General features: G+C 68.3%; 3 protein-coding genes across 5 annotated transcripts in view; all 3 read left to right on the top strand.

The window, feature by feature from the left end:
* Positions 1-494, top strand: part of NDUFA13 (NADH:ubiquinone oxidoreductase subunit A13) — a 7,121-nt gene extending 6,627 nt beyond the window's left edge. Inside the window, exon 5 of the mRNA XM_042020319.1 lies at positions 229-494. Coding sequence (XP_041876253.1) covers positions 229-348 — 120 coding nt within the window. The 3' untranslated portion in view covers positions 349-494. The remainder of the gene's footprint in view (positions 1-228) is intronic.
* Positions 495-1,126: 632 nt separating this feature from the next.
* YJEFN3 (YjeF N-terminal domain containing 3) lies at positions 1,127-7,176 on the top strand. 3 transcript variants are annotated; one of them, XM_042020318.1, is made up of 6 exons: positions 1,127-1,264; positions 3,536-3,644; positions 5,132-5,242; positions 5,339-5,452; positions 6,032-6,182; positions 6,878-7,176. In XM_042020318.1, the coding sequence occupies exons 1-6, from the start codon at positions 1,218-1,220 to the stop codon at positions 7,075-7,077; spliced, it is 732 nt and encodes a 243-aa protein (XP_041876252.1). In that variant the 5' UTR covers positions 1,127-1,217; the 3' UTR covers positions 7,078-7,176. The 3 variants fall into 3 exon arrangements, with proteins under 3 accessions (XP_041876252.1, XP_041876251.1, XP_041876250.1); XM_042020316.1 differs by lacking the exon at positions 1,127-1,264 and adding an exon at positions 2,729-3,165; XM_042020317.1 differs by lacking the exons at positions 1,127-1,264; positions 5,132-5,242 and adding an exon at positions 2,719-3,165.
* A 147-nt stretch (positions 7,177-7,323) lies between these two features.
* The window catches only part of CILP2 (cartilage intermediate layer protein 2), an 8,085-nt gene continuing 6,151 nt past the window's right edge, over positions 7,324-9,257 (top strand). Inside the window, exon 1 of the mRNA XM_042020311.1 lies at positions 7,324-8,919. Within this exon, the coding sequence (XP_041876245.1) occupies positions 8,838-8,919 (82 nt within the window). The 5' untranslated portion in view covers positions 7,324-8,837. The remainder of the gene's footprint in view (positions 8,920-9,257) is intronic.

The following is a 9,257-nucleotide window of genomic DNA, read 5'->3' as shown; positions in this document are numbered from 1 at the left end:
TCCCTCCCTCCCTCCCTCCATTCCTCCATCCATCCCTCCATCCCTCCATCCATCCATCCATCCATCCATCCCTCCATCCCTCCCTCCCTCCATCCCCATGGATCTGGTATCTCTCCAGGCTGCCAGAACCCCGCTGGGAGCGGGGCTTGGAGGGACGCAGATCCCGCCCCGGGGTGGCTCCTCCCTCACTTCCCAGCGCAGTTCCCGACGCAATTCCCGCTTTTCCAGGTGGGAGAATCCTGCTTCCACACGGATCGCTGGGTGCCCCCGACGCAGGACGAGCTCTACTTCCTGCGGCCCAAGGCCGACCTCAACCGGGAGCGGTTCGGGCTGCAGAACTACGTCTGAAATCCCCGAATCCCACCTTTCCCAGCTTTTTCCCGGGCTTTTCCCCCTTTTCCTGTCGCTTCCCAGGCTGTTTCCCTCATCCCCAGCCTGTTCCAACTCCTGTTCATTAATAATAACTCCTGTTAATAAATAAATAAATAAATGGATTGGGACCCCCCCCCCCTCCCCCTCGGGAATTGAGAACGCTCCTTTGGGGTTGGGAACCTCCTGGGAGCTGGGGATTCCCTCCTCTGGAAATTGGGATTGGGATTCCCCTCTGGAAATTGGGATCCCCCCCCTGTGGGATTGGGAGCCACGTGGATCCTGGACATCCCTGTCCGTCTCTCTGGAATTCGGCAGCTCCCGGGGGGGCTTTCCTGGGAATCCGGGCTGGGAATGCGGGATGGAGGGAGGGGCCGTGTCCTTGTCCCGCTCCCCGCGTGTCCCCCGCCACCCCCGATCCCAGGGATGCGGATCCCGCTGGAAAAGCGCCGATTTGGGGGGTTTTAACACCAGAATTCCCAAACAATTTTGATCCCTTTCCGCTTCCCGGGGGTGGGAATCGCGGGCAGCATTCCCGGGAGCGGGGCCGGACCGGGAGCGGGGCGGGGGCACCGGAGCCGCCTCCCCGCGGGCGGCACCGCCGAGCGCCGGCCCCGCTCTGGCCGGGGGATCCTCGCCATTCCCGAGGGATCCAGAGCAGCCGGAGCCGCCGGCTCCGGTCCGACCGGAGGCTCCGCGGAGATTCCACCGGATCCGATCCGACCGGAGGCTCCGCGCCGCCGCCGTTCCCACCGGCTCCGGTCCAACCGGAGCCTCCGCGCCGCTCCCGCCGGCTCCGGTCCTGCCCAGGGCTCGGTTCCGCCGCCGCTCCCGTCCCGCTCCCCGCCATGAGCTCTGCGTCCTGCCCCTCCCGGGAGCCGCCCCGGTACCTCAGGTGAGCGCGGGGGTCCCTCCGAGGAGCCCCCCCGGCAGAACCGGCAGCTCCGGGCGGTGCCGCTCAGCCGGGGCCACCCCGGGACGGGCCCCGGTCGCCGGTGCCGGGACCCCGCGGGGGTGGAACGGGACCCCCCCCCCCCCCGGTGCCCCGGGAGCCGCCTCGGGTCGGTTCCAGCCCCCCCGCGCTGCTCGCGGAACCCGGGCACGGTCCCGGTCCCCACGGGCGTCCCCCGGGGCTGGGGGGGGTCGGTACCCACGGAGCCGCCGTTGCCGGAGCAACCGCATCCCGGGTCTCCATGGCTGCGGCGGGGATGCTCCGGGAGGCGGCGGGAGAGGAGCGGGGGGAGCCGGCGGGACCCCGGGATGGGGACAGCGGGGACAGCGGGGACAGCGGGGACACCCGGCGGGGACTTGGGGGGTCCCGCGGCCGGGCTGTGCCAGGGGTGGGGGCGGCGGAACGGGAACGGGGAATGGGATCGGGATACGGGGCTGGGATGCGGGGCCGGGATGTGGAGAGGTGGACACGGAGCCGGGATAAAGTGTCGGGATGTGGGGCTGGGATGCGGAACTGGGATGTGGGACTGGGATATGGAACCGGGATGGGAAGCTGGGGTGGGAAACTGGGATGTGGAACTGGGATACAGGACCGGGATGCAGAGCCGGGATGCGGGACCGGGATGCGGGACCGGGATGCAGACGGGACACGGAGCGGGGATGCAGAGCCCGGGCTGCGGCTCCTGGGGCTGCGGGGACGCGGGAGGGGACACGGACGGAAGGGACACGGAGGGATCCTCTCCTCTCATCCCTCGGCTCTTCTCCCTCCTCCTCCACCCGGCCACTCCCTGTCCCCTCCGGGAGCCACCAGTAACTGGGCTGGACTGGGCTGAACTGGGCCGCACTGGGAGCAGCGTTGCAGCCCCTCCGGCAAAGCCGAGCTGCGAATCCCGCAGGAAAAGCGGGAAGGGCTGGAGGCGATCCCGGAGCGTTCCGGGGGCGGGGCCGCAGTTCCCGGGGAGCCCCGGCCGTGTCCCCGCCCCGGGGCCGCTGCCAGAGCCGCGGAGCCAGCGCGGGCCGGGCCAGGAGTGTCCCTGCCAGCAGCGATTACGGATAATGGATAATGGACAATGTTCCCCGGGAACGGACGCGGGAATTGTGTCACGCACGTGGCTTTTGTTGGGCGAGGGACAACACAGCTGTGCCGGCCACCCCCGGCCACCCCCGGCCACCCCCGGCCACCCCCGCTCGCCGCGAGAGGGGCTCCGGGCACCGCTCGGTCCTTTCTCACCCCGTCCCCACCCCCGTTTTGTCCGCAGGATCCCCCCGTGTGGGGCTGGGACAGGGCTGGGACTCACTAGAGGGCACCAAAGGACTGGGGACAGGGATGGGATGGGATGGGATGGGATGGGATGGGATGGGATGGGATGGGATGGGATGGGATGGGATGGGATCCATGGGATGGGATCCATGGGATGGGATTTTTCTGGCAGGTTTGTCAGCACAGCCGAGGGATGGGATGTGGGAATGGGGGAACCGGGATCTTGCTGGGGGCCGGCTGGAATGAGCAGGGAATGCTGCACCCAAGGGGGTTTTGGGCTGGTCCGTGGGGACAGCCTGGATGGGCTGGGACCACCCTACAGCCTGGAATCCAAAACCCAGGACCCCAACCCGGCCCCCTCCGCCTCCCCCGTGGCGGTGCCGGGTCCCCTCCCGGTGCTGCCTCTGGGCGGGGTGTGACGGCTCCCCCAGACCGGCGCAGGGCGGGGGCCGGAGCCCCGCAGCTCCGCTCGGTTCCCCCGGTGCCACCGGGATCCCGGCCCCGGCCCGGCTCCCGGGAGGGCTCAGATTCCCTCCCGGCGGCCCCGGCGGGCGCTGGAGGCGGCCCAGGTTCCACCCGCGCAGGTGAAGCCAACAGATGTGAGCAATTATTGTCGCGTCGGGCGCTGCCAGCTCCGGGCTCGGCGGCAGCGGAACAAGCGCGGCTTTGTTCCCTTTTATGTAACCGGGCCCGGGGCCGCCGCCAGGGCCGTGCCGAGCGCGGCTCCAGCCCGGCCCGTGGGGTCACCGTCCCCTCCGTGTGACACCCGTGCGACGCCCGTGCCCGTCCCCACCGCGGGGCCACCGCCCGTGCCCACCCCGCGTCCCCAGCGCGCTCGCCCGGTGTCCCCAAATCCCGTCCCTGGGGGTGGAGCGGGGTCAGAAATCCTCTGGGGGGGGGGGGCCCCCCACAGCTCTGTCCCCTCTGTCCTCACCGGGGACTGTCCCTCCCCAGCAAGGCGGAGGCGGAGGCCATGGAGAAGGAGCTGCTGGAGGATTATCGCTTCGGGCGGCAGCAGCTGATCGAGATCTGGGGACACGCCTGTGCCGTGGCTGTCACCAAGGTGAGGCTGGGGACACCCCAGTGGGGCTGGGGACACCTCACCGGGGCTGGGGACACCCCAGTGGGGCTGGGGACCCCGCACCGGGGCTGGGGACATCCTACCGGGGCTGGGGACCCCTCACCGGGGCTGGGGACCCCTCACCGGGGCTGGGGACATCTCACCGGGGCTGGGGACACGGCACCGGGGCTGGGGACACGGCACCGGGGCTGGGGACACCGCACGGGGGCTGGGGTCCCCATGGGGAGGGGGATGCTCAGCCCTTCCTGGGGGGTCAGGGAGGGGGCGATTGGGGGTTCCCCAGAGGTCCCCAGGTGTCCCCGTGCCTTGGCCATGCTCTTGTGGCTGGGATCGCCCGGTGCTCGTGCGGGATGTGAGGAGCAGGACGAGCAGGAGGAGGAGGAGGAGGAGGAGCAGCATCAAGGGCAGCTTTGTGCCTCGGGGCCGAGAGCTCCGCTCCTGCCTCAGCTTTTCCGTCGGCGCTGCCTCTGCCCTCCCGTGCTCCAAGCGCTGCCCGAGGAGGGGAAATATTTTGGTGTTGGAGCTGTGGCAGCATCCCCGACTCCACCTGGGGCTCAGCATCCTCCTCCTCCTCCTCAGGGACGCCCCAGCTCCGGTGGTGTCCCCGGGGTGTCCCCGCAGCGTCCCCGCTGTCCCGTGCCCGGTGCCAGGTGGCTCCTGGCCGGCGCCGGGGCAGGGCCAGGGCCGGGCTACCAGGGCCGTGTCCCGCTCCGGGCGCTGGGGATGGGCCCTGGAGCCAGGATCCGTGAGCAGGAAAAAATCCGTCAATGGATAAACAGAGCCTCCCTCCCTCCCTCCCTCCCTCCCCGAGCGGGATCCTGGAATGTGCAGCGTGCGGCCGCCTCCCTGCGGGATGGGGGGGCCGCGGGCACGGCCCCGGCCCGGGCAGCGTCCTCAGCCCGGCCGGGGCATCTCCCTGATCCCACCCGGGGCATCTTCCTGATCCCACCCGGGGCATTTCCCTGATGGTACCATGGGCATCTTCCTGATCCCATCATCCCGATCCTGCACAGAGCATCTTCCCCATCCCGCCTTGGGCACTGTTGGCGTTCCACCGTGGGCACCATCCTCATCCCATTGTGGGCATCATCATCCCACCGCTGGAACCATCCTCATCCCAGTACGGGCACCATCCTCATCCCGCTACAGCCCCTGTTCCATCCCGCTCCGGGTGCCCCCCAAGTCCTGCTGCGGATGCCATCCCATCCCATCAATCCCGTCCCATCCTATCCCATCCCATCAATCCTATCCCATCAATCCCATCCCATCCCATCAATCCCATCCCATCCCATGGATCCCATCCCATCCCATGGATCCCTTCCTATCCCATGGATCTCATCCCGTCCCATCAATCCCCCCCCCCCCCCCCCCCCTGGGTGCCACCTCCATCCTGCTCCATGTGCCACCCCCCTGCCCTGTCCCTGGGTGCCGTGTGCCGGTGCCACCGCGCCGCCCCCGTGTCCCCGCAGGCGTTCCCGCTGCCGTCGCTGCCGCGGAAGCAGCCCACGGTGCTCGTGGTGTGCGGGCCGGCGCAGAACGGGGCCATCGGGCTGGTGTGCGCTCGCCACCTCCGCAGCTTTGTGGGTACCCCCCTCCCTGCCCCCCTCACCCTCCTCTTCCTCCTCCTCCCCTTCATCCCGACCAGCCCGGCTCCCACCGCTCCCCTTTTCCCGCAGGATTACGAGCCCACCATCTTCTACCCCAAGCGCTCCCCGGACCCGCTGTACCGCGATTTCACCACGCAGTGCGAGAAGATGGACATCCCCTTCCTGTCCTACCTGCCCACCGAGGTGACCCCCCAAGCCCCGAAACCCTAAAATCCCCCAAATCCCAAAACCCCAACTCCCCCCTCCCCCAGCTCGGAGTTTATCCCTTTTCCTTCCTTCTTTTCCCTCTCCGACTCCCCCAAATCCCCCTCTCCCAGCTCAGAGTTTATCCCTCTTTTCCTTCCCCTTTTCCTCCCTCCCTCGAAATCCCCAAATCCCCAAAATCCCCCTCCCCCAGCTCAGAGTTTATCCCTCTTTTCCTTCCCTTTTCCCCCCTCCCCGCCCCATCCCGGCGCTGCTGGGAGCCCGGGGATGCCATGAAATCCAGCGGCGGCCGCCGCCAGCCACCGGCTCTGTTGTTTTTGGAAGCCGCCGGCCCCGGGACGGGAGGAATTTGACCCAAAATCACTGCCCTGGCCCGAGACGCGCGTCTCGGCGTGCCGGGCTCTGCTCCGGCACCGCGCCCCGCGGCCTCTCCCTCGCTCCCGCTCCACTTGGGGGGGCTTTTTTTTTTTGGCAAGCCGAGCTCGATCCCGACAGGAGAACGGCATCCCCGGGCTGGGGTGACACGGGGACACCCCCGCGTGTCGCTGTCGCCTCCAGGTGCAGCTCATCAACGACGCCTACAACGCCGTGGTGGACGCGGTGCTGGGAGCCGAGGCCGAGGTGGCCGAGGGGACAGAGCCGTGCGCGGCCATCCTGGCCACCCTGAAGCACATCCGCATCCCCATCGTCAGCCTGGATGTCCCCTCAGGTGCTCCCGGTGTCACCCGGCTTCCCCTCCCCCGTCCTTCGCTGCTCCTCCCACGCCGCTGTCACGGCGCCCACGGCGGTGTCACCCCGGGCGCAGCGCCCGGAGCCCCCGCGGTGGCCCTGGCAGGGTGGGGACATCCCCGGAGCACCCCCCCCGTGGCTCCCCCCGAGAATCCAGGCGGGATCGGGGCATCCACGGGAAATAACAAAGTGCCCGGCCCGAGACATGATGTAATTCCCAAACAGCCGCGTGTCTGCTGGCCAGGCCTGGGATTGTCATCACCCGTGTCCGCCCCCCCCCCCCCCGGCCCGCGGGGGCCAAACAGGAGCGCCTGGCACGGCCGCGGGTGAATCCCCGCCGGCACAAACCCCGCCCGGGGCCGGGACGGTGGCGGTGCCCCGAGGGGACCCGGTCCCCGTGCCCTCCCCGTGCCCTCCCCGTGCCCTCCCTGTCCCCCCCCCACGGCAACAGCGGGACCCAGGGGTCACCCCTGAGCCGCTCTGTGGGGTCACACGGGGTGGGACGTGTCCCCTGAGGTCATCCCTGAGCCACTCTCTGTGTCCCCGCAGGGTGGGACGTGTCCCCGGTGCCACCCGTGTCCGTGTCCCCTCAGGGTGGGCTGTGCCCCCGGTGCCACCCGTGTCCCCTCAGGGTGGGCTGTGCCCCCGGTGCCACCCGTGTCCGTGTCCCCGCAGGGTGGGCGGCCGAGGCGGGTGGCAGCGGTGGGATCAGCCCCGATGTCCTGGTGTCGCTGGCGGCCCCCAAGGAGTGCGCGCGGCGCTTCCTGGGCCGGCAGCACTTCGTGGCCGGGCGCTTCCTGCCCTACGACGTGCAGAGAAAGTTCGAGCTCAACCCCCCCGAGTACCCCGGCACCGAGTGCGTGGTGGCCCTGTGACCCTCAAATAAAGCTCTGGTGGCCCTGTGACCCCCAAATAAAGCGCTGGTGGCCCTGGGACCCCCAAATAAAGCGCTGGTGGCCCTGGGACCCCCAAATAAAGCGCTGGTGGCTCTGGGACCCCCAAATGAAGCGGTGGTGGCTCCTCAGTGGGCGCTGTTTGGGGACGGGGCCAGGGGGACCTCGGTGGGGTTTGGTTCGGGGTTTGGTTTGGGGTTTGTGCTGGAACTCGGTTCAAGGCTCGGGGACTCAGCTCGGCCCCCCGGGAGGTGTCACCACGCGGCTGTTGGGGACAGAGCCGTGCGACATCCCCTCTCAGCCATCCATGGGGGCAGTGGCGGCTCTCGGGGTCTGTCTGGGGCCGGGGCCAGGGGGACCTCGGTGGGGTTTGGTTTGGGGTTTGTGCTGGGACTCGGTTCCAGGCCCATCTTGACCCCCTGTGTGTCCCCTGGGGGTGTCACCACGGCGCTGTTGGGGACAGAGCCGTGTCACCACCCCTGTCACCCATCCATGGGGACAGTGGTGGCTGTGGGGGTCCCGTGGGGCTGAAATCCCACAAAAACATCGGGAAAGGGACACTGGAGCAGCCGTGGGGGTTGTCACTAACGGTGACGAGCCACCACTGGGCTCTGTCCGCTCTGTCCCAGCAGGGACGGGGTGTCCGTGACCCCGGCCCAGCCCCGGGAGCTGCTCCCGCCCCGGGGGGCTCGGCGCAGCCGGAATGCCGGGAATGCGCCGGGATTTCCGCCGGCCGGGGCTCCTCGTTCATCCCAAATCTCCTCCAGCCCTTCCCAGTCCCTCCAGTGCCTCAAAACCAGGGCGAATTCCCAGGTTTCGGTGATGGGTTTGGGATAAAAAGGGGAAGAGGGAGAATTTGGGGGCGGATTTGGGAGATTTTGGGATGTCCCCAGTCTTTGGGAAGAGGGTTCCTCATTTATCCCACATCTCCCCCAGCCCTTCCCAGTCCCTCCAGTGCCCCAAAATCAGGGTGAATCCCCAGATTTTGGTGATGGATTGGGGATACACGAGGCGTGTGGGGGGATTTGCAGGAATCTGGGAGAGAGCTGGGGGGCTCCCAGTCCATCCCAGTCCATCCCAGTCCATCCCAGTATCCTCCAGCCCCTCCCAGTGCCCCTCATGGAGGGTGAATTCCCAGATTTCAGTGATGGATAAATGAGGAATATGGGGCGATTTGGGAGAGCTGGGGGACTCCCAGTTCCTCCCAGTCCATCCCAGTCCATCCCAGCACCCTCCAATCCCTCCCAGCACCCCTTCCAGAGGGCGAACTCCCAGATCCCAGCGCCGAATTTGGGACAAAAAAGGGGATTTGAGGAGGGCAGAATTTGAGGGGCGGATTTGGGAAACTCCTCGACATCCCCAACCTTCCCGTGGGGGGGTCCCCACTTTGTCACCGCCCATCCCGGGGGGGTTTTTCCACTTGGGGACCGCGGCCAGGTCACAGCGGGGACACCTCGAGGGGCCGCATCAACTCCTTCATTTCCCTTTTTTCCCATTTTTTTTCCCCCCCTCCCTCCCCGCCGCATTCCCGAGCGCATCCAATTTTAGCAGCTCGACAAAAACAAAACCGCTCCGAGCTCCGCCGGGGCTGGAGCAGCGCGGCCGCCTCGGGGAGGGCTCCGCTCCCTCTTCCCGCTTGACTCCGCTCCAGGAATCGGCTCCCGGAGCTCCAGAGGGGGGACCGGCGCCCTATAAAGGCCGGGCAGCGCCAGCCGCTGCCGCAGTCGCCCCGCGGAGCAGCCATGGCACAGCTGGCACAGCTGGCACAGCTGGCACAGCTGGCGCTGCTGGCGCTGGGAGCCCTGCGCGCTGCCAGGGCCGCAGGTAAGGTGGGGTTTGCCCCGGGGTTTTGGGATTCCCGCTGGGAATGAGCGGGGAAAAGGGGTGGGGATGGGGCTGGGAGAGAGCCCGGGGGTGGTGGCACGGGGTGGTGGCACGGGGTGGTGGCACGGGGTGGGATGATCCCGCTGGCACCTGCCAAGGGGGAGGTGTGGATGGGGATCAGGGAATTTTGTCCTCTCCTGGATCGCCGTGCTGGAGGGACTGGGACTGGGACTGGGACTGGGACAGGGATGGGACTGGGATGGGATTGGGACTGGGACTGGGATGGGACTGGGACTGGGATTGGGATAGAGACTGGGACTGGGATGGGACTGGGACTG

This window comes from Corvus kubaryi, unplaced genomic scaffold (genome assembly GCF_017639235.1).
Source record: "Corvus kubaryi isolate FWS band 111438036 unplaced genomic scaffold, C.kubaryi_AGA036_p1.0 36952, whole genome shotgun sequence".
Taxonomy (NCBI): domain Eukaryota; kingdom Metazoa; phylum Chordata; class Aves; order Passeriformes; family Corvidae; genus Corvus; species Corvus kubaryi.
This window is presented reverse-complemented; position numbering and strand designations above follow the sequence as displayed.